The 22792-nt window shown below is 40.4% G+C and overlaps 3 protein-coding genes, 1 long non-coding RNA gene and 1 other non-coding gene across 6 annotated transcripts; 1 reads left to right on the top strand and 4 right to left on the bottom strand.

Moving 5' to 3' along the window:
- Positions 1-21: 21 nt before the first annotated feature.
- LOC116196901 (squalene synthase 2-like) lies at positions 22-7166 on the bottom strand. Of its 2 annotated transcripts, none has more exons than XM_031526836.1 (11): positions 6631-7166; positions 3751-3793; positions 3381-3470; positions 3140-3215; positions 2872-2941; positions 1683-1838; positions 1363-1467; positions 1098-1244; positions 901-982; positions 636-724; positions 22-429 (listed from the first exon to the last, which is right to left on the bottom strand). In XM_031526836.1, exons 1-11 carry the CDS (start codon positions 6853-6855, stop codon positions 337-339), a joined length of 1176 nt encoding a protein of 391 aa, XP_031382696.1. In that variant the 5' UTR covers positions 6856-7166; the 3' UTR covers positions 22-336. The 2 variants fall into 2 exon arrangements, with proteins under 2 accessions (XP_031382696.1, XP_031382697.1); XM_031526837.1 differs by lacking the exon at positions 6631-7166 and adding an exon at positions 3932-4213.
- Positions 7167-7585: 419 nt separating this feature from the next.
- TRNAP-CGG lies at positions 7586-7657 on the bottom strand. Its single transcript has one exon. It is a non-coding gene; the product is annotated as a tRNA-Pro (tRNA).
- An 812-nt stretch (positions 7658-8469) lies between these two features.
- Positions 8470-10877, top strand: LOC116194831. Its single transcript, XR_004154536.1, has 2 exons — positions 8470-8777; positions 9888-10877. It is a non-coding gene; the product is annotated as an uncharacterized LOC116194831 (long non-coding RNA).
- Positions 10878-11443: 566 nt separating this feature from the next.
- LOC116198147 (protein DETOXIFICATION 46, chloroplastic-like) lies at positions 11444-16371 on the bottom strand. Its single transcript, XM_031528499.1, has 14 exons — positions 15648-16371; positions 15181-15275; positions 14763-14871; positions 14548-14603; positions 14234-14289; positions 13997-14135; positions 13763-13900; positions 13608-13676; positions 13407-13517; positions 12866-12994; positions 12467-12544; positions 12104-12175; positions 11956-12018; positions 11444-11866 (listed from the first exon to the last, which is right to left on the bottom strand). The coding sequence occupies exons 1-14, from the start codon at positions 16102-16104 to the stop codon at positions 11777-11779; spliced, it is 1662 nt and encodes a 553-aa protein (XP_031384359.1). The 5' UTR covers positions 16105-16371; the 3' UTR covers positions 11444-11776.
- Positions 16372-17841: 1470 nt separating this feature from the next.
- Positions 17842-21659, bottom strand: LOC116198031 (protein DETOXIFICATION 46, chloroplastic-like). The gene is made up of 14 exons (XM_031528338.1): positions 21068-21659; positions 20785-20879; positions 20559-20667; positions 20320-20375; positions 20106-20161; positions 19871-20009; positions 19637-19774; positions 19482-19550; positions 19278-19388; positions 19060-19188; positions 18782-18859; positions 18593-18664; positions 18443-18505; positions 17842-18362 (listed from the first exon to the last, which is right to left on the bottom strand). The coding sequence occupies exons 1-14, from the start codon at positions 21516-21518 to the stop codon at positions 18261-18263; spliced, it is 1668 nt and encodes a 555-aa protein (XP_031384198.1). The 5' UTR covers positions 21519-21659; the 3' UTR covers positions 17842-18260.
- Positions 21660-22792: the final 1133 nt, after the last annotated feature.

Here is a 22792-nt window from a genome sequence, read left to right as displayed (position 1 = left end):
CAAAGAGAGATACAGAGAAGATGAAGGGAAAATGTTCATTAACTGCGTGTCCGTCCATACACCATCGACCCCTCTTACATATGAGGCCATAACCAAGTGAAAATAACTGCTTCCTACAGTAAACATTTGAAATTCATAAACAGAAACTGTCTAACTTAACTCGTAAGTTACTGTTGACTACAACGCAAGACAGACAACTTTAGTTACTCAAGTTCAAAGACAGACATACATTGGGATTGATCGGTCTGATCCAATCTCTAACGCCAGGAAGAAGATGTGGCCAAGTGCATGTAATAATAACTCAAGAAAGGTAAGGAGCCCAAACCAACCTTCAATTTAACATTCCTGTTGAGATCCGGTCTTGCAGATATGCTCTATGGCTTCAATTCTGACCAAAGTTTCCACTGAATTCGGGTCGTGCTTCTCAACCTAAATGATATGGGAGATCAAGGGTGCTTCCGGTCTATCTTAAAGTTAGATAAATGACGTCAACAGTTGCATGCGATATGTTATGTATAAACTTCACGATTAATGCGTATGAAGACAGATGAATGAATGCATGTGCACGAACACAGATGAATGAGCGCGACATGAATTTCGCTAAGAATTCAGTCTCGGCGGGAGTATCTTCATACCTTTGACTTCATCAGGCTCGAAAACTCCAAGATGGCACGACACAAATCTGAAATCGTCCATATCCTATCAAAAAGCTTGGCGGCAAGACCTGAGAGATCAGACAGATACATGTACCGACATGTTAATTTATGAGGACGACTTGCTTTGTCATAGATTGATGATCATATGTATCAGATAATTGCTAAATCTGGCTGATAATTGCAAGTGAAATTGTCTTACATGCAACTTGCGAGATCAATAGATAGAGATGGAGGCTTCACTTACCTGGTCTTAACTTTAAGTTCGATGCAGATCTGAAGACATCGATATTGTTGTAGCATAAAGCTAGCATCCCGGTAGCTGCTACCTATGTATCAATTAGAATAGGCCGTTGGCACTTGAACTTTCAGCGTGAAGCAAGCAATTGAAGAAAATGAAGGCAATGCTTTTCGAAATCATCTTCATAATGTTTTTTGCCCTACATGATGGAGTGCGTAAAACCGGAACTCGACAGGATCTTTCAAGGACGACAAATTCTTCAAGCTATCTTCCACGTCGGTCAAGGTATACATGACCATCTCGTTCAGACACTGCACTGCTTTCGCCGAGTTCTCTTCATGTTTGAAGTCCTGAAGATTTTGTCCAGGAAATTAAGAGACAAACAAAAGTATTATGGGAAATCTCCCCATAATAAAAAGCAACCTAATTCACAAACATAAAGGATTTTATGGGAATCGAGAGGCACACCTCCAATTTGTTTACGTACTTGCCCCATATACAACGAGGCCAGAACCGACGCGGCTCTGGTGCTTCGTGTACATCTTCCAGATAGTCCCGAATAACGTCTGATTTCTGCATGCATTTCGTTGATTATGAGCAATAACTAATGGTACTAAACCTGTGCTTCTCAGAACTAACATATCCCATGGAAAATTTTCATACGCTTTAATCAGGCTTTGCAGATATAATCCAGAAACCAGGAAGCGAAGAGAATCGAACATTATCGGGACTGAAATGAAGAGATTAGACACTACAAACAAATATGAAGTACTAGTTAATATAAATACCTGAACCAATAAGGCCATGGAGTTGTAGAGATGTTCCTGGTCAGCTGAATGACAGGATGAATCCTCCAACTTGGATGTGCGGAAAATCCTTGATATTCCTGGATAGACCCCAGCAGAATAATGGGCGTACTCGTGCAAGTCATCCATCGTCTCAACCTGCAAGATCGGTTACGAGTCGTCCAATGATCAATTCCTTCGATCGATAATTAATCTCTGTCTTTGTGATGTTGGAATTGAATTCTCATTTCATAGGAGCTGGTCGGCTGAATTATACATGCGCAGCCTATATCCCCACGAAGTACAAGCTAGTGATCGCGTGTTAATTTATGAGCAGCGGTGGTTCCATCATCACTCGTGGGCCACCGCCACAGATGAAGTGGCGGGCGACGAATACAGGAGCCCTCATCTCTCGTTGTGGTGGTCGGCAACGAGTCACCGCCACCCTTAATCTCCTTCCTTTTCTCTTCGAAGAGGGAGATACGAGAGAAATTATGGGCAGCTGTGGCTCGACTCTTTTAAATAGCACGTTGTTTTGTCCAACTACGAAGTTGAGCCTTTATTTTCAGAATTAATTAAATTGTCCAGAGCCAAACCTTTTTCATATTTTACTTTTTTATTTTACAACATTATCATTTTTAATGATAAATTTATTGCTTTGATTATCCTGTTATGTTTTCAATATTACTTGGGACTGTTGCGCATTCTATTTGTATTTTTGTGTTTATACTTTGTCAGTAGATTATTATCTCAATGAATTAATAAAAACCTTGATTTTGATGTTCCTACACGTAGCTTGGGTATACATGTCTAGTAGATAGTTAGGCGGTAACTGGTCACGTGTCATATTTTGATTGAGCTCCGAAAAAGGCCTTCTAACTTGTCATATGAATGTCATACTTAATTCTTTTAATTTTCAGTTACATAAGGAAGTTTATGGGCCTATTATAATGAAATATGAATTCTAATCTTTTTGATTTTGTTATTACAGGTAATTATCATATTTGTAGTGTACGAATGAAAAATGGATCAAAAGAAAATTAACATATCCACCAAAAGGAAAAAGAAAAGAAAAGAAAAGAAAAGAAAAGAAAAAGCCCACCGAAGAAGAAAATGTTAGAAATGGACAATATATATATATAAATATATATATATATATATATATTTTCCTAGTGTATATATATGAACGAACCTCCTTGCTGATGAATTTGGCCATTCCTGCCCCCATTCTTTTCGTAACATCCTTGATCACCTCTCGATGACTACATATTTCAAGCAGGTAGTATTGTCAAATTGCCAATGATGGCGGACATATTACGTATACAATTGTTCGTAAATTGGTAGAAAATTTTGATATCAATTGTACAACCATATTCTTATGCCTAGAAGACAGTATTTGATGATTTGCTTATATATATATATATATATTTATTAAAGAAAATATTGATTTATATATAAACCTGGTCTCGAGCTCTAAGAAGGCTGTTCTGACATTGTAGAAATTGTCCATGAGAACTTTGTACTTAGGGGAACCACCTGCACAGGGTAATATTTTCCGAGATCATCCTATTGTAATCATATAATTATGTTACCACTATGATTCCATTTCATTCCCGGCCGGTCTCCCTCGATATATCTTTGTTCGGGTTTTCAAGATCCCTTCATACGCATGAGATGTAAAATTCAGGCTTAATTGCTTACATGAAAATTGCCAGTCATGATCATATATGTGCTCGTGGAAGGCTATGAGGATTGGTATCTTCACTTCCGACGATAAGCTCATATCATCCTCTGCAAATTAAATTAAGAGTTAACTAACCAGTCGAAAAGCATATATTACCCACAACAATGCCACTTTTTTTTTTTTTTGTGAATCATTTTCTTACTTATCTTGCAGGAAAAATACAAAATGATCGAAGCAAACTGAACACTGCTTCTGCTATATACAGATACTTTTAAAATTCGACATATATTTGCTGTAAATGGTTTTCAGTTGAGATTAACTGCAACATTCGAAATGAAGATTCATGGATTAACAACTGGGACGAAGCACAGCATCGACAGCACGTACCGATGGTGTCAAGGGCACGCAGAACCAGGTAGAAGATCATCATCTGTGGTAACACAAACACGAGAAGCCATTCAAATTAACAAAACTTCTGTTTGTATATGTATGAGAAACAATGTCGCATGAATGATCCCTGTTTCCAAGGACCCATAGAAACATGAGAAATTGCTGAGTAGCTACTCACAGGTTTGCGCAGTTGAAGAGGGAGCTGCAGGATGGAGAAGCCCAGATTGCGGGTCGCCTGTAAGAGCATGGAGTAACAGAAGGCCCAATGTGGCTGCGGAGGGAGCTGCTTCTGCACTGCGCGGACCATCATCGTCCACTTCATCGACGGGTAGATCTCGTCTGGGCGCCTCACCATCTCCCCCAATCTCCTCATCACAGTCATCATCCTCTCTCTGTGGCAGATGCAGCGACGTTCGTCAGTAACGATCGTGTCGGCCGGTTTGTATTTTACGTGTAAACGTCCTCAGCAAACTCGGATCTCTTTTGATTTATAAAAAGAACATATGAGTCTCAGGGCTACGACAGGCAGCTTAGCTGTAAATGGTTTTCAGTTCCAGCTCGTAACGATCCTAGGAAAGTGTACACGCTGTGCGTGGAAACCCACACCACACCAAGGTCCGAGTGTGGAACTCGTTACTAGTGAAAGGCCTAATAATTGGTATCCGAGTCTGAAAGTGAAAGCCCGACTTGAAGTCCTCCACATAGTTGAGGAGGGGGAGAATTGTTGGGACGATTTATTTCCTATATGGAGAATGGTGAATGTATGTATTGGAGATAGTCTCACATGGAAAAGTTAAGAGGAAATATATAGGTTTATAAGAGACAATGATTTAGCAACTCATTGGCTTAAGTTTTTGAGTTGCGGATGGACCCAAGTCCAAAGTAGGTCTGTGAATTTTTCCTAACAAGTGATATCAGAGCCCAATATAACGATATTAGGGAAGTGCACACGCTATGCGTGAAAACTCACATCACACCAAGGCCCGAGTGTGGAACTCGTGGCTAGTGAAGGTTATAACAATTGGTATCCGAGTTCGGAAGTAGAAGTCCGGCTCGAAGTCCTCCACATAGTCGAGAAGGGGGAGAATTGTTGGGATGGTTTCTCTCCTATATGGAGAATGACGAGTGTAGGTGTTGGGGATAGTCCCACATTGAAAAGTTGAGAGGAAATCCATAGGTTTATAAGAGACAATGGTCTAGCAATCCATAGGCTTAAGATTTTGAGTTGCGGATGGGCTCGAGTCCGAAATAGGTTTGTGAATTTTTCCTAACATGTGTTGGCCGGTTTGTAATTTACGTGTAAACGTCCTCAGCAAACTCGGATCTCTTTTGATTTATAAAAAGAATACAATGTGAGTCTCAGGACTACTACAGGCAGCTTAGCCGTAAAGGTTTTCGGTTGAGATTAACTGCAACATTCATTCATGGATTAACAACTGGGACGAAGCTCAGCATCGATGGCACGTACCGATGGTGCCAAGGGCATGCAGAATAAGGTAGTAAATCATCATCTGTGGTAACACAAACACGAGAAGCCATGCAAATTAACAAAACTTCTGTTTGTATATGTATGAGAAACAATGTCGCATGAATGATCCGTGTTTCCAATTAAGTCAAGTCAACTTACTGTACAGGCCCAACTCCACATCCCCAATTCGGTAATAAATTACTTGGAATATACTCTTCCCAAGACTATACTCTTCCCAATGCTATCTCTGGGAAATATTTTAATATAACTGGTAGATATTCTATTATCTCTAAATACAATTACCAATATCCATAAATAAAAAATACAGTTACAAATAAAGTTTTCTCAACGTGCACTATCGTATTCAGAAGCTCAATGAATCCCGAATAATTCAGTTCGAGTCGGATATCGTTCTGATAAGGAGTAAAATTCTCCCTGTCATGAATACTCTCAACTCATGAGACTAAAACCCGAGTGCTTAAGGGGAGCTTTGATTCCGACATCTTACTAGGATTTTTATGGTCTTTATAAGTACCCACCGCCACCGGGTACCATTAAATCCCTCGTTCATTCTTCGTTACAGTCATTCTACGTACTTTCATTTAGGCATCGGAGATGAATGTTGACATTTTCTCCTTATTTCTCCTGGTCAGGATTCCCTCTTGAGAAGTTTGTAGATTTTTTCAGAGGGTCAAATGCAATTACCTTCCCTAGAATTTGAAAACAATAACACTCAAACTCCATTTGTTGAAAAAAAAGCGCTTAACTTCATTAGATTTATTTGACCAATTTTTTTTAAAATACCAATTTGGATCATCATTTTTATTTTTTATTTCTAAAGACTACATTTATTTGTTATTGAATAAAGCCCATATAATGTAAAATTTCTATTTTCTAATTATTTTTAATTTTATGACATAAAAAATAAAAAAATAAAAAACTTCGAACAGAGATGAGAAGTAAGGAGAGGAAGGGGCAGTCGAGGCATCATCGGCCACCGCCACCCTAGGCGATGTTATCATAGGATTCTAGAAACCTCATCCTGGGCGGTGATGGCCGGAGGTGGGCGACTAGGGATGGGAACCGTGCAAGAAAAAACAAATCGTATCCATGGGTAAATGCACAACTTTTTGAACCATGTAGTCGCATCAAATGATTATGGAATAGTGGTAGCCACTTTTGTTGATCGCCGCCCGAAGCAACGTAAGCCTTCCGCATCAAATGTACGGCTTTAAGAAGAAAAATTCATAAGTTATGACTCATATTTGTATTTTACTGAAAAAATAATAGTTGGTCAAAAAAACCAAATCGGATTAAGTTCCTAATTTGTGAACAAATAGAGGTACGTATCATCTCTTCAAATCTCAAGGACCCATAGAAACATGATAAATTGCTGAGTGGCTACTTACAGGTTTGCGCAGTTGAAGAGGGAGCTGCAGGATGGAGAAGCCCAGATTGCGGGTGGCTCGTAAGAGCATGGTGTAACGGAAGGCCCAGTGCGGCTGCGGAGGGAGCTGCTTCTGCACTTCGCGGACCATCATCGTCCACTTCATCGACCGGAAAACTTGGGGAAAAGTGTCATAGGAACAGAGCAAAATGAAAACTTGGGCTGCTAAGTATGAGTTTCCGGACATAGTTCGATTCCATTTCTACGAGCAAGGTTGAACACAATTGTTGTTGCCTCATCCATATCGAACATGAAGGTAATGCTCGAGGAAAAGTATAGAATGAAGATAACAAAATAAAATTAGAAAAATAAGAGACAACAAGACTCAAACTATAGCAACAGCATTCCAGGAAGCATTCAAAAATTCGGTGCCAACAGAGGCAGAGGAAATATAGAAGAAGGGGTGGCTAGTGCAAAGTAAGGGATACCTGTACATAATTCCATAGATTGGAGGTGACATCTCACCTCTTTGGCACGAATTCGATATCCGTGTGCCATGCAACTGTCGATCGAGAAGTATCCATTTGTAATGTGAAAGTCCACGTACAAGACGATGAATGTGCCTTTAATTGGAACGAACGAGAAAAGTTCCCGAAAGAAAAACTATTAGGAATTTATGATTATTGTATATATATATATATGTGTGTGTGTAAAAAAACAATTGCATATATCAAAATGCCTTTCTTTTTTTTTTTTTTTAAATTCTCAAAACACATATATTAGAATACACAAATTGAAAGATCAAAAAGAGAAAAACTATTAGGAATTTATGATATATATATGTGTGCGTGTGTGTAAAAAAACAATTGCATATAGCAGAATGCCTTTCTTTTTTTTTAAAAAAAAAATTCTCAAAACACATGTATTAGAATTCACAAATTGGAAGATCAAAAAGAGATATAACTTGAAGGAACATAGGGGTGTTCCGAGAATCGAACTCGGGACCTCTCGCACCCGAAGCGAGAATCATACCACTAGACCAAACACCCACTTGTTGTTTGCTATTTACTAACATTTTGAATTTTGCCTTTTACGCAGCGTTTCCTGTCATCCTATTATAGCTATTTTTATTAACTTTGATTTGTTATCTAATTTCCCTTTTTTTTTTCGAGGACTCAAGATATACGTCCAATTTTTCTCTAATATATGCTAGGCAACTCGGTACTTGTTCCTTATAAATAAAATCTTGAATTCGAGTATTGCAAATGAAGAAAAATCAATACTGGGAGAGTTTTATCCTTTAGTGATCTATCTTGACTCAAATTGAATTAATCAGGACTTTGGACATACAAGGGTGCACACCTGGAAAAAAAAAAGAGAAGAAGAAGAAAAATAGATTTTGTCTTAGTGCACGTAACTTAGTGTATGTTGCTCTTTGCTAGTTGTTCTAGACAGTTAGATGAAATGTCTGCGAGTAATCGCATGTTATAATTATTGGGTATATCAGAAAGTTCACCACTTTTCGAATGCGCTTATTGGTATCATAAAATGTCTTTAGCAGAGGTACGTCTGTGACCACCTAAGTAGAGGTTCGTCCATGAAGAAGTAAATTATTTTGATTTATTTATTTATTTATTTTGTTAAATTTCTGATCCAATCCAACAAGTACGAGTGCAACCCACAACTTGAGACTTAAGGCCACATTTTCAGGGGTTATTTACCAACCGTTTGTTTTCGGAATTAAAGTTAAAAATTGATGATTGTGATTTTGATTGTAAAAGAAGATAAAAATAAATTTGCCCGTTTGTGTGGACCCCACAAACCCTTCTCTCCCCTCCCCCCCCAAGCCGTGCAGAACAATTCTTAGTTTGACTTAACGGCCTCAGTGAGAGGCCCCTACCCAACGTTCTTCTTATCTTGAGACACATCGCCCCCCTCCACTTTCTTCCTACTGTGATCGACATCCTTTAAGCTTTAATCCGCGAATCTGTCGGTTCTACCGCACGATCCCTGTCCTGTACGGACGCGTGAAGCCGCACAGTCCCCCTGCAGAATTTGGTCGCTAGTGGAATCAGTGGACAACCATCGAATTTTGCCGGGCCCCTACCAGTGGGTGTTACGGTATAAGAGGTGTCTTCGTCCGAAGCCACTTCCATATCGAAGTGAAAGGTATTTTCTTCCCCTGGTCACAGACAGCACACATGTTCGATGAAATGTTTGTAAAGGGCTTAATAGAAATAGCATTACAATGTAATCCTTGTTTTTGCTTTGGTCCTGTGATGTTCATTCAAAGTATAATCACTCGATGGAATCAATCTGCTTAATTGGGGAAGTCCTTTTCATAATAGGTCGGACATGTTTTTGACTTTCTGTCATTTTCGTAGGAGCTTATTAAATCGAGAACCTTGTCCTTATTTACTGGCTGTTCGGACTTTTACCTCGAAGCTGTAGATGAATGCCCTCCTTCCTGTTGTCCATCTTTGCATATTCACTTCGTTCTTGAATATTCCATGACTACGTGTCTGTCTGTGTTGCTGCTTTTGGGTTCTGAGTTTGATTGTTGAGCGCCTCCTTCCTTATCTGACTCCCGATGCGTTGGGGTCCACTGTAAAAGCCAGGTGGGAGAGACAATGAATTTAATTGAATTGAGTTTTTGGGTGAATGTTGATTGTTGCATAGGGAGATTAGCGTATGTTGTCCAGTTTGCTGCCTAGAAAAGATTAAGATATTGATGCTTCTCAGATGTCAGATGTACTTTATGTAGTTTCACATACTGATCAATAGCATGACTTGATGAACGGAATGGTTTGAATCAACGTTATCAAAATCGCGATTCTACCTAGAATCGGTCGAAGGTCGTAGAATCTGTGAATCGTAAAATCGTAAGATTTTACCTGTGATTAAAAAAATAATTTATATAAATGTATCATAATTTCTTGAGCCAAAAAAAAATAATCCTTGTATTAAAAAAAGGACCACAAATCAACAAGTCAACAATAATTTGCAACAAACTGATTCACAATAATTCGCAACAATTTGAATCAAACGACTATCCTCATTTCTTTTATTTTCTTCTTCCATTTTCTCTGCAATGCACGACCCATGCATTTCTTTTTCATGTTTTCAGCTTTCTGTTGCCCTCTGCTTCTTCCCAATTCTTTTCTTTCCTTTCTCTTTCTTTTCTTTTCTCTACCGACTCTACAGCCCGCCCTTTCTCGGTTGACTGACTGTCCTTATGTGTCGCTTTCTTTTTTTCTTCTCTTTTCCCTCCTTCTTCAGGCAAGTTTGTCCTACACCAATCCTTTGATCATCCACCTGCAACCTCTGATCTACAAGCTGGCCAAGGCAGGCCCATCCCCTGCAAAAATCAAAGCCTGCAAGCCCGTGACTGCAACCTGCAACTCCTTTTTCTCCATGCCAACTCTTTCTACAGCTCTATCATCCATTACTACAGAGACTTCCCTTGAAAAAAAGAAAAGAAAAGAGGGATCAGCTTCCCTCCTCCTCGGCTTCCTCTGGAGTCTAGACGCAATCACCCGCTCTGCAGGAAGCTTAGACTCTGTCTCCAATCTTTCAAAATGGGGAAAGAAGGAAGAGGATACACAAAAGGGATCTCCTTGGAACAAGAAGGAATCGGCACGGGCAGAACAAGAACTTCAAGAAGAAGTGCCGAACAAGAAGAAATCGCGGAAGCTGGGAGCCTGGGACCGTTGGAGACTCGGAGGACTAGCCGATTAGGGCGCAGTCGGGGACTCGAGGAGAAAGGGGGAATGCCGGATAAGAAGAAGAAAGGGAGGGAAAAAAAAAGGAGTCAGGCTCAGGACCAATGGGCTGGGCTTGGGCCCGACTCTGACCCTGCCTTCATCCTCGGGCCCGAATTAGGGCTGGGCTTCGCCCGAGTTTGGGTTGAATCCGGAATCGCAGAATCGGCCCGATTCCGCGATTCAGCCCACGATTCACCTACGATTCTGCCTTTTCCGACTCACCCGCCTGAATCAGAATCGTAGAACCCCCTTGAATCGTAGAATCGTACGATTCTGCGATTCGAATCACGATTATGAAAACCATGGTTTGAATGATCAGCATATATTCTTTTAGCTTTACTGTTAGTTGGCCAAGTAAGGAAGTCCTTTTCATATCGCATGTTCCCTTGTCAATCGCGTATGTATTTTCATAAATACTTTCCACTACTGTTATATCTTAGATCTACATTTGTACTTGCAGAACAATATTATATAGTTAATGCGAGATCTCCAATATTCCCGATTATCTGGCTCCTTACAAAGGTCAAAAGTATCACCGCAGTGATTATAATGACGACACCCCACCAACGACGGAGAAAGAGCTATTCAATCAACATTGCATCCGTTCGTAATGTTATCAAACGGTGTTTTGAAATACTGAAAAACAGATTTGCAATACTGCGATCAATGTCAAATTACGGCCTGATTCGCCAAGGATAAATTACTCTCGCATGCTTCGTGTTGCACAATTTCATTCGGCTTAATAATTATCACGATAGATTATTTGAAGAGTATGGAAATGCATGAGAATATTACGATGAATTCCGAAATCCTCCTCATCTAACTGGGGATCAGGTTGATGCAGACATGAGAAGCAGGGAAATGGATGCATTACGTAATCGTATTGCAAATGCAATATAGAATGCGAAAACAAGAGAAAACCGATAATATTGGAATGAATGGAAGGTATAAATAATTGATTATAATGGGATTGTATGTTTAATAATATATGAGACCCATCAGTTTGACTTTTGAAAAGTGTGTTTTGTTGTGTAGTGTATTGAGTTAAAGTTAAAATCTTAAACCCAACTCTGAAAACAAAAGGGCCATTAGAATTACAGAAGTCTACCCTCTGTATTAAGTAACATCATGGGCAATAATTATACTTACAATTCTAAGTGTAGCTCCCAACAATCTGTAAACTGCAGCGGCGTGAATCGACAGATGCCCTGCTTCATGAGTTTAATTTGCCACGTTTAGGCAGGAAAGAATCGATGAAAGAACCCTATCTGGCTATCTCCATTTCCAGCACCAATCTATTAATGGAGTATCCAAGAGCAAGAGAGATCGCTTGCTTGCTTGCAAAAAGGGAGCTAAGCTAAGCTAATATCCTGGCACTACCATCTGCACTATGATTGTAATGAGCTAAGCGGCTCTAAGCTTCTCGAGTTTACAGTCTGAGTTCAAGAAACTGTTGGGGGAAATGAGGCGCCGAAGGGCAATGAAAAACCGAGCCTGTATGAGTCAGCAGCAAATCAGATGAAGGCAACGAGTCGTGAAAAAGAAAAAAAGATTGCATTTGAGAAGGTAGTGGGGAAACTCACCCATTGGAATCCCGAGAGGGCGAACCAGCAACCCATTAAACCGAAACCTTTACTGCTCACAAGCTGGTGGTAGGAGAGGAAGGGCAGGTAAGCTCGTGAGACGATTGGAGTATGTTTTATCAATTAAGTTTGACAAAAGAAAGCTAACCATTAGTAGAAGAGCACCCCAAGCAAGGCATCCGCTCATCGATGCACTGATGAACTTGAGATCTCGTCCAGCCTACACAGATAAATAGGTAATCAGGAGGCACATTGGAAGAGATGTTTCTTCAACCAGTTGAATTCTGTCGAAAGAGAGAGAATAAAACTAAACCCGGAGACGCATATCATTTGCAGTACATATGCTAGTTAAGATCACTATTAAGGACACGAGTTTAACTTAATTTTCATATATACCATGCACAACTTCTGTTAATCCAAAAGAGCAGTCAAGAAATATATTTATATAAAAGATAGGACTGAGGATCATGAAATCAGATAATAGCATTGTGTTACTAAAGCAAGAACCTACCAGCAATGTACCCTCGAGGCTATGTGTGGGCGGCGTCACAGATAACGCCATGAAATATGGAATTAGAACCGTATGCATCTGCCCAAACAAGATAAAGAATATAACAAGAAGTATAAGAACTATCGGTTGGATCAGATAATATTCTGTAAAGAGACAATATTATTCTCATAATGGAAACGTTTTCAATTGGACACTAGTTTATTATGCTGCTTTACGGGTTGTCTTAAACCCTTTATCAGCTATAAGCATTTTGAAATCACAAATATAGAGCAGCAAAGATTCTGCAAATACCTAACCTTGTCCAAATCTATGTCCATTACGAATAATCAGTTGGAATTACCATAAGAATATCGTTAAAGATTTATATGTACTCATTTTCAACAATTTAGAGGAACTGACCTCTCGAATGACATCGTGATCAGATGTAAAGATACGGGGGAAGCACCAAGGAATGAAGGTTCCAACACTTCCCAAGGTTACTCCAAGTATAGCTCCAATGATCACCAGAGACTTTAACAGCGTTTTAGCCTGTCCCACCAACAGAAACATTTAGAAAACCAATTATCAAAACACACACATCCAGAAGAGGTACTATATATGAAACATAAAGCGTACAGAACCACACTAGGCAAAAAGTTGAGTAAAACGAAAGAAGATTGGATCCAAACAATGATTTATGTAGTTAACCCCATCTTGGATTCAGGAAAGCCAACAGAACTGAAACTTCAAAATGACCAAAGAAACTGGGGGTATATTCCGATTGGCTTGGTTCAGATTCCGGGTACGCGTATGCCTTTAAAAATATGAGTTCTTGATACACGGACCCAAGTATCTCAGGCAAAACCAGAATATTGGGGAAATTTCTCAAAACATGTAAAGTTCAAATTTAATAACTTGGGTGCATGAGGCATCGTTAGACATGAAGAGAAACATCATCTACCTTTTCTAAGCTTCGCTTCTGTCCATATATCAACTCAGGCATAAAAGATTGAGCAGTTTGAGACAGAGGCTCACCCCACACTGTACACATGCTAAACGTTTGAAGCATGACCTAGAAAATATGAAATTCGAAAATAATCAGAAGTGGTCCAGAAATATTACTGACAAAGCCAAATATGCAAGAGGTAGAACAACGAAGTACCTGGTGAGCGGCCACAGTAATCGTGCCCATAGATGTGGCAAAATATATAAGGAGTGAGTAGAAGGCCACCTGAAAACAAAATATGAGTTTCCATGTAAACCTGCTAGGGATAATTACACACAGCATAATCTTTCAAGAGCTGCAAGAGATGAAACCTTTGACGTCATAGTGATGAAGACAGGAGCTGCAAGCCCGATAATGGAGACGAGTTCACCAGCTGATGGAACAGATAATGCAAAAGCATTGTACCCTTTCTCGTTAAGAGCTGCAATCATCATGTAAGCTGCAATAACCTAGAAAAGGTGTTGGTCAGTGGAAGCTTCATCAATGCAATGGTACATTTAAAGAGAATGGGAGTGGAAAGCTTGATGTTTAATAGTCGATCATACTTGTGAGACCATTGTGGCCCATGCTGCGCCTGCAATGCCATAACCTAGGAAGGTGCAGAGGATGATGTCACCGATGCCATTCACAGCACTGGCAGCTGCAAGCGCCTTCAAAGGTCCCCATGAGTCTTTCATGCCGAGACTGAAAGAACAACAAAGTTTAAGCAAACACACCTGAACACATGCAAGAAAGCATGGACACAGAAGTAGCTAGATAGCGAGAGGAAGAGAGTTTTCCACCTCGCACTTTGAGCTACCCATCCAATGAGGACAAAAGGCCATGCTATGCCTCGAATCTACAGAAGAAAAACAAAAAATCTCAATGTAAATTGTATCTGGGTAGAAAAACAATGCAACTTTACCCGTAAACATGTAAGAACAATCAAGAATAACAATGAAGAAGAATAAGACTAAATAAGAAAAACAACTAAAAAATTAACAAATAATCAAGATAATTGTATCACTCTGCCAAAAGCATTCGACGCAGCTGCTATATAATTACCCACAGTATTGTCTTATGAGAAAATGGTAGACAATGGACAAGGAAAGTGAACCTGAATGTACGTATTTGCAGCAGGCACAATATGTACATTTTTTGGGCCAGAAAAAGCTGCAAAGAGCAAGAATGTGAATTCATCAATACAATTATCCCTATTATGTTTTCAGTAATATTTCTGCTCCAAATGAACAATCAAACCTTCAAAAAAAAAGAAGAGTAATGCCAACAGAAGGGGGAAAAGAAAACAGTTAAGGAAGCATTCTTCATTACCAGTTAATGCCCATGAGCCAAAGAATTTTGTGAAAAGAAGCATCAACAAGCCACAATTCAACCCAACAAAGAGTAAGACTGATATTTGATGCTGCACCTCGTCTTTGTCCTGCAAAAGAGTATCAGTAAATATGATGCAGCAAAGACTGGAGGAAAGCCTAAACTGAAATGCTAAATGCAAGAAAGCTGCCATGTGAAAAACCAGCAGATCCCGTCAAGGCTTCTTCAGGTGTCCAAAAGTTTGTGTCCACATGTTTCAACATTTATATCCAAGCAACAGATACGAAATTGGAGCGAAAAAAAAAAATGAACTACTGCATATAGAAGCGAAAGTTTTTGTATAAAGTGCTAAATTATGCCAACTGCATCTTCTGTATTAGCAAAGCAGCAAAGCCCTTTATTGTTAATGTTTTAGTACCTGTTGTGCCAATGAGGTTGCAACCATATTGGAAGTAGCAACTGAGAGGAACATAAAAATATAGCTCATATAATCACAGAGAACCGTCGCTGGACCTGAGAAACAAGAAAGAAGAGATCAGATAACATTGTTTGCACAGGGCAACGGGTGCTTCACGCTGAAAATGAAATCAATCAAGAAAGTAGAAAAACTGACCACCAACAGAACCATACTGGAGTTTCATGTGTGCTATAAACTATCAGTGCTTCAAGTAATAACTTTCGGTTTTCATTTCAAGACATTGTGCGAAAAGCTTTCGGCTTTCCCAATTTTCGGGAAAACAGGAGAAGATCAGAGAAGCTCCTCTTCCTCCATCGAGATGGGATACATAACCTCGGCCAATATGGAGATTGAAAAGAACACAACAATAGACCAGAATCTCTGACCGAGAGAGGAATCATTAACAAGAGAAACCATCGAGAGATTACCAAGAGCCGCGAGCTCAAGGGAGCTTCCCTGTCCAATGACGGCGGTGTCAATGAGACTCATCAGCGGCCCACAAAGCCACAGCCCCGTAGCGGGCCCGGCGAACTTGACAATCTCCTTCATCTGCTTCAACAACCCCTGCTCCGCCAGCTCCTCTCCCGTCTCCGCCCCCCTCTCCTCCTCCTCCTCCTCCTTCTCCTCAGACGACCCAAAATCATCACCCCCACCGCCGACTGTTTCGGTTCCGGGTTCTTCCTGCTCGACAACCCCATGGCCCTGGCTGCTGATGCAGCGAGTAAGATGCAAAGGTTCGGCCCTTAACGGGAGAGGGGCACGGGCAGTGTGAGGTTTGAAGAAGAAGCGAGGTGGGCTCAGGAACAGAGGAGGCGGCAGTCGAGAAGGGCGGCTCCGGAGAAGTGGGGTGCCCGGGGACTGAACTAGGGCTTTGCAGAGCAGCATTTTCAAGAGGGTCGGGTGTTGAAGAAGGAGAAAGGTGGGAGCTTTGAAGCTTTGGAGGGAAGAAGGAGGAGGTAGGTATTTTTTGGCTATTTCGTACTCAGTTTTATTTTATTTGTATCGTGCTCCGATTCATTAATTATTCGTAACAGTCGAATTGCATATTCGTACTGTCGACTATGTTATCGAAAGAGTTTATGAATCGGAGTATGATATGAAAGTAAACACGACATGATAAAAAACGGCAAAATTTGCACTAAAGCTCAAATGGCTTAACCGAAACATCTTCCATCGAGTGGGTAATGTAATATGAATGAGCTCCCGAATCTGACTGTTCAAGCTTGAATCAGACAGACGGAGATGTTGAGAGACAGGGAGAGGGCTTCTCTCCCTACGGGGGACTGGCCTTATATCATTTTCTAGACAATTTGAATTTGGCCCCTCTAGTTATTCCCCCCTATCAATTTACCCCATTTAGTTTCGCAATTATATTTTTAAAATTTTAACTCTACTCATTAAATAATAAAAATCAATAACACAATTATTATTTTTTTCTTTTTCTTTAATTTTTTTAATCATTCAATTCAGTTTTTAATAGTAAATTCTCTCAACTATCCATTATCTTTTCTACAATTCAATAATACAATCATTACTTTTTTTCAACTATTTATTATTTTTTCTCACTTTTTTCACAATTGAACAACGCAATCATTACAATTAAATTAAAATCAAAGTTTAACTCTATTTAACTCTAAAATCAAACACACCAGGAATGTTTCGGCGAGTCCGAGACTGCATTCCAGCGAGCCCCGCACGTCCAATATGGCCAATTTTCACAAACGATAGAACATAACTAGTATCTCAAGAAAGATGCAACTGCTTCGTTTAGAGGAATATTCTATATGGTTCTAGTTCATAATTCTTGTGATCCATTTTACAGTGAATAATGATTCCCTCAAGACATTTGGTGATCGGTAGGTGTATAAGTCTGCAGGGCCGAACCTCGTGCGATACGGCGAACCTCGCGCAACACGGCATAGAGTTCAGCAAATTTCCTGTTCCGAGCTCCTTAACAGTAACCTTATAAGACTATACGGGGAGAATTGAGACTGAAAGGGAAGTCCAAGGGGCAAAATGAGGTTAAACCCTCTTGCAAATAAAGTAGTGATGATGAAAATTGATTTTTTTTTGGCTGAATTGATGAATATTGAATTGAAATGACTATAATTGTTATGAAATGAATTACATAATGTCTAAAATTGGAAAGGGAAAACGAGAGACTTGGATTTATTGCAGCCTTTGGTTCCTGTCCATGTCCTCTTCTTTGTTTGCTCTAATGCTTTTTTATTATTTTTATTTATTTATTTATTTATTTTTGGTTGTCTTTGGCTTGTTTGGTCTCAATTGTTTCTTCTTGGGAGGAAGAAGTAGAAAGGAGTAAGCAAGGAGAGAATCGTTTCGTGCACATTTCTTCAACGTTTTGGCATATTCCCACGTACCACAGCGACCACTTCCATGGTTCCATGTCTCTCAAGTAAATCCTAACGTTACATCCGAAAACCCGAAACCTTATTAGCTATCTTATCAAAAAAACATTTCTGATCCAATGTTACGCTGATACCTCTGCAGGCAACATCAAGATGTGAGTTAGTCCACAATGAAAACAACTACCAATGCCCTTTGACCAAAAGAACCGCCATCGTTTTTTTTCGACTTAAAATCTGCTGCGAGTTTTCCTCATTTCATGAATCAAATAGAATGAGAACTGAAAGCTTGTTTTGTACATTCAGATTGATTGATCATCGCCACAATCTTGTTGTCGAGGCCACATTTTCAGAGTAACTTACAATTACAACAACAGATCAAGAATCTACGCTATCGGTATGAGTAATACGATTACAACAAGAATCTGCTGACGATCACCAACTCCTGTGGGGCGAATAAAACTGGAGGCCCCCAGCCTGACGAGCTTATTCTGCCATCTGAGCAGAAAGAATCAAAGGCAAAACCCTATTGCGAATTTACACCACCTGTATGTAGCATCGATTCCCAGTATGAGGGCACGAGCAGGAGCAGGTGTTGCTTGCTCGGTGTAATTTCACAACAAGAGCTGTAGCTACTGCTCTGTTAGGAAGCATCAGCAAGGGTATAATGTGGAGCTAGGCAGTCTTAAGCTTCTCGAGTTTGTACCGACTTAGGTCCTCCGAGTTCAAGATGCTGTTAGGGGAAATGAGGCGCTGAAGGGCGAGAAGAAACCGAGCCTGAAGAGTTTTCTCGCATGATTCAGATGATAAGTTCTAATGAAAGCAAATGACTATTAGAACAGAATGGGGAAACTTACCCATTGGAATCCCGAGAGGGCATACCAACAGCCCACTAAACCGAACCCTTTTCTGCTGACAAGCTGATAGCGACAATGGGAAGCTTAGCAAACTCACTGAGATGATCGAAGGAAGATTTATTATAGAATTTAAAAGAAGAGAATCCTAACCAGTAGTAGAATGGAACCCAAGACAAAGCATCCGCTCATCGATGCACTAATAAACTTGAGATCACGTCCAGCCTGCACATGTAAGATAGAAAACTTAGGAGGCAGAAATTACGATTTGTTTATTATAGCACGATGTTCTTGCGGAAAAAGGGATTATAAAGCAGATCAAAATGTAAAACCAAAACCTACCAGCAATGTACCCTCGAGGCTAAGCGTGGGAGGTGTCACGGATAATGCAATGAAGTATGGAATCAGAACCTTATGCACCTGCTCAACCAATGAGCAAAAGCAAATGAAATATAACACCTACTGCATACTATAACATATGATCTGGAATATAAACAAGACCCAAATCTAGGGGAACAATTTATCATGGCTATCTATGAGTGGGAATTGGAATTGCATTAAGAATAGGTTGATAGATGATTATATGTATTAGTTCCCGACAATATGAAAATATAACTGACCTCTCGAATGACACTGTGATCAGATGTAAAGGTACTAGGGAAGAATTGAAGAACGACGGTTCCAATGCTCCCTAAAATTACTCCAAGTATAACTCCGATTATCAAGAGAGACTTAAGGAGCGTTCCAGCCTGTCTCAACATCAGAAATGTTAAAAACCATCAGGAAGAGAAAACATAAAAAGACGAAACAAAAGACACCAGTCTGAGCAATACAATACCTTTTCCAAGCTTCGTTTCGCTCCATATATCAACTCAGGCATAAACGACTGGGCAGTCTGACATAGAGGCTCACCCCACACCGTACCCATGAAAAACAGCTGAACTACGACCTAGAAACTTACAGTATTTGGTAGTCAAAAGGAATGCTTCAAAACTGATAAGAACAAATCAGGATAGATGTATGTTATGTGAGGGCAAAGTACCTGGTGAGCAGCCACAGTAATGGTGCCTGTCGATGTGGCAACATATGTAAGAAGCGAGAAAAAAGCCACCTGAAAATGAAGTAAAAGATGCCAACTCAGGAAAGCAGAAACAACTAACTGAAGCATCAATCCATAGCTGCAGAAAAGCATGATACCTTTGACATCATAGTTACGAAAGCCGGAGCTGCAATCCCGATGATTGACATGAGTTCGTCAATTGATGGAACAGAGACTGCATATGCATTGTAACCTTTCTCATTTAGTGATGTAATCATCATGTAAGCTGCAATAACCTAGAAAACATGCTGGTTAGGGAAAGCTTCATCGATACGATACTGTAGTTAAAGAAAATGCCATCAGGAAGCTTGATAAGCAGTATCTGATCGTACTTGTGAGACCATCGTAGCCCAAGCTGCTCCAGCAATGCCATAGTCCATGAAGATGCAGAGGATTATGTCACCAATGCCATTTACAGCACTGGCAACAGCAAGAGCTTTAAGAGGTCCCCATGAGTCTTTCATGCCTAGACTGAAGTTACAAACAGGAGTTTCAACATGCACAGCTTTCACAGAGAAAGCGAGAGAGAGAGAGAGAGAGAGAGAGAGAGAGAGAGAAGTTCTTCACCTAGCACTTTGAGCTACCCATCCAATGAGGACAAAAGGCCATGCTAGGCCTCGAATCTACAGAAGGAAAAACTACATAAACAAAAGTCGAGTTTACACCATAAACTGCTGTAAGTTATGAAGGAGAATTGTATCCACCCAAAGAAGCAGTTGAACAAATCATTCACGAATTCTGTGATAAGAAGAAAGGCGTACAAGTGAACAGGGAAGTGAACCTGAACATAGGTATTTGCTGCAGGCACAAGATGTACATTTTTTGATCCAGTAAAACCTGAAAAGAGCAAGAATGAGAATTCATCACCACAATGACCAAAATTTCCCACTCTTTTATTTAAAGAAGCAGAACTGTCTCTGCTCCGAATGGATATTCAGACACAAGGATAACGGCGACAGCACAGTAAAAAGAGAAGAGAAGAAGGAGAAAAAGAAAGCAGATGAGAGCAATCTTCAGTACCCGTTAATGCCCATGAACCGAAGAATTTGGTGAAAAGAAGCATGAAGAAGCCACAAGTCAACCCGACAAAGAGCAAGATTGATATTTGATGCTGCACTTCATTCTTGTCCTGCACAACAATAATCCATAAAGGAGATGCTGCAGAGACGCATGCTAGATGATGCTTTACAGCAGCATCAGCCACTAAGGCAAGCAATGACACCCAGGTTCAATTTAAGATTATAACCTGCCGTGCCAAGGAAGTCGCAACCATATTGGAAGTAGCAATTGAGAGGAACATAAAGATATAGCTTATTGAATCCGAGAGGACCGTTGCCGGACCTGCCAATTAGAAACAAATAAATGCAATTATACCACAACGCAAGTGATCACAGAACAACCAGTCATTCGGGTTCAAAACCGAAACAACTTAATATGGGCATCAAACATTACGTTCAAGTTCTCATTTTTGAATCTTTCCCATGTTCTTGGAAGAAAGAAGTTTTCTGGAAAACAGGCAGAGGAATTACCAAGGGCGGCGAGCTCAGTGGAGCTTCCCTGGCCAACGACGGCTGTGTCGATGAGGCTCATCAGAGGCCCACAAATCCAAAGACCGGTGGCAGGCCCTGCAAACTTGACAATCTCGGTCATCTGCTTCCACAACCCCTGCTCCGCCAGCTTCTCTCCCGCCTCCGCCGCCACCACCGGCCTCTCCTCCTCCAACGACCCAAAATCATCGCCGCCGGCCTCGAATGCTCCCGTTTCGGGTTCGCCCTGCTCGATGGTGCCGTGGCCGTGGCTGCTGATGCATCGAATGCCCGGAAAAGATCTAGGCTTTAGCAGCAGGGAGGCGGCGGCAGATTGAGGTTTGAAGAAAAAGTTAGGTGGGCAGGGGAGGGGAGGAGATAGGGGCCGAGAGGGGCGGCTCCTCCGGAGAAGAGGGATGCTGGGGGAATGAGCCAGGGTTCTGCAGAGCAGCATTGTCAAGAGAAGTGGAGAGACGATGAAAAGGATTGGACTGTCGAAGGAAGAAAGAAAGGTGGAAGCTTTAGGGGTTTACAAGCTTTACTTGAGCTCTGACTCTTCCATTTGAAATTGAGAGAGAGAGAGAGAGAGAGAGAGAGAGAGAAGAGGCCAACAGCGCTGACCACACAAATGCAAAAGCTTCTCTGTCAGTGAACTTCCCGGTTTTGTGGATAATAAGGATTTGGCCCTTGGAGTTAATTCCGCGTATCAATTCACCCCATATTGTCGGGTCGTCCCGATCCTTTGCACTACAAGTCGAATGAAGTCAATCGGAACAGTCACCGAATCGCAACAACCAGGGATCGGGACAATTTTAACCAGTGATACAGCGTAGCCTGCAGGGAAGGATCACGACATTTGAGGTAAACCACGGCTCTTAATTTTTGTACAACAAGGCACAAATGAGTCGATTCATTCTAATCATTCATGCATTTGTCTCAATTTTTTTTTGGATTATAAATGAGTCTCAAGAGTCTAATATAATTACATAGAAATCCTCATTACTAATAAATAGATATTAATAGTGCGTTTGATTTCAGAATTAAAGTAATTATGATTTTGATTGTGGAAAAAGACAAATGAGATGAGGTAATAAATTTGACTTGGGAAATGTATATTTTTGTTGCGTAGTGTATTGAGTTAAAGTTAAAGTTAAAATTTTTGATTTGAAAAATGTGTATTTTTGTTGTGTAGTGTGTTGAAATTTTAATTTTGAATCCAAACGGAGTTTGAATAGTCTCATCAAGTCCTACCAGACGAAGGTACGCGCTATTATCCTATTTTCTCTTTTGATTTTGTCTCAAGGATTTAACCGCCTAGTATCTATAATAGGTCCTGATAAGACAGATCCCGAGCTTATGACACGTCGGTAAATTTCCTTATAATGTCCATGTAGGGTATAATTGAGATAGAGGACAAACTTCAGGGGCCAAAACTGAAACCCTTTTCTGGGGTCGGTAACTGATGAAATTGGTTATTAACGGCCACGGTTGATGGGGAAATGAGGAACGGACACTTGGATTCAGCGTGCAGCCGACATGGTTTGGTTTTTTCTGCCTCTCTTTTTCTCCCGTCATTTTTTCTTTTTCTTTTTTTTTTTGCTTGCTTTTTCATTTGTTTTTTAGCAAGTGGTGGCAGTGGGCAAGGACAGAGTTGCTTTCCTCCGAACATTTCAGAACGTTTTTGGCATGTCTCTGTTCAGTCAAATGAACTTGTAAGGTTACATCTCA

The sequence above is a fragment of the Punica granatum genome, chromosome 2 (genome assembly GCF_007655135.1).
Source record: "Punica granatum isolate Tunisia-2019 chromosome 2, ASM765513v2, whole genome shotgun sequence".
Taxonomy (NCBI): Eukaryota; Viridiplantae; Streptophyta; class Magnoliopsida; order Myrtales; family Lythraceae; genus Punica; species Punica granatum.
Note: the sequence above shows the minus strand (reverse complement) of the source record. Positions and strands in the feature narration are given on the sequence as shown.

What these genes read in the sequence shown, in the direction of transcription:
- LOC116196901 (XM_031526836.1), bottom strand. Translation starts at nt 6,855, where the DNA reads ATGTCCGGAAACTCATACTTAGCAGCCCAAGTTTTCATTTTGCTCTGT. An exon ending in CCATGGCCTTATTGGTTCAG is followed by an intron (nt 1,468 to 1,682) that starts GTATTTATATTA and finishes AAATGCATGCAG; the next exon opens with AAATCAGACGTTATTCGGGA. An exon ending in AGTACGTAAACAAATTGGAG is followed by an intron (nt 1,245 to 1,362) that starts GTGTGCCTCTCG and finishes CAAAATCTTCAG; the next exon opens with GACTTCAAACATGAAGAGAA.
- LOC116198147 (XM_031528499.1), bottom strand. Translation starts at nt 16,104, where the DNA reads ATGCTGCTCTGCAAAGCCCTAGTTCAGTCCCCGGGCACCCCACTTCTC. An exon ending in CAACCTCATTGGCACAACAG is followed by an intron (nt 14,872 to 15,180) that starts GTACTAAAACAT and finishes ACTCTTTTGCAG; the next exon opens with GACAAAGACGAGGTGCAGCA. An exon ending in GGGGTGCTCTTCTACTAATG is followed by an intron (nt 12,019 to 12,103) that starts GTTAGCTTTCTT and finishes TCCTACCACCAG; the next exon opens with CTTGTGAGCAGTAAAGGTTT.
- LOC116198031 (XM_031528338.1), bottom strand. Translation starts at nt 21,518, where the DNA reads ATGCTGCTCTGCAGAACCCTGGCTCATTCCCCCAGCATCCCTCTTCTC. An exon ending in GGGCTACGATGGTCTCACAA is followed by an intron (nt 19,775 to 19,870) that starts GTACGATCAGAT and finishes CATGTTTTCTAG; the next exon opens with GTTATTGCAGCTTACATGAT. An exon ending in TCGTAACTATGATGTCAAAG is followed by an intron (nt 19,551 to 19,636) that starts GTATCATGCTTT and finishes CTTCATTTTCAG; the next exon opens with GTGGCTTTTTTCTCGCTTCT.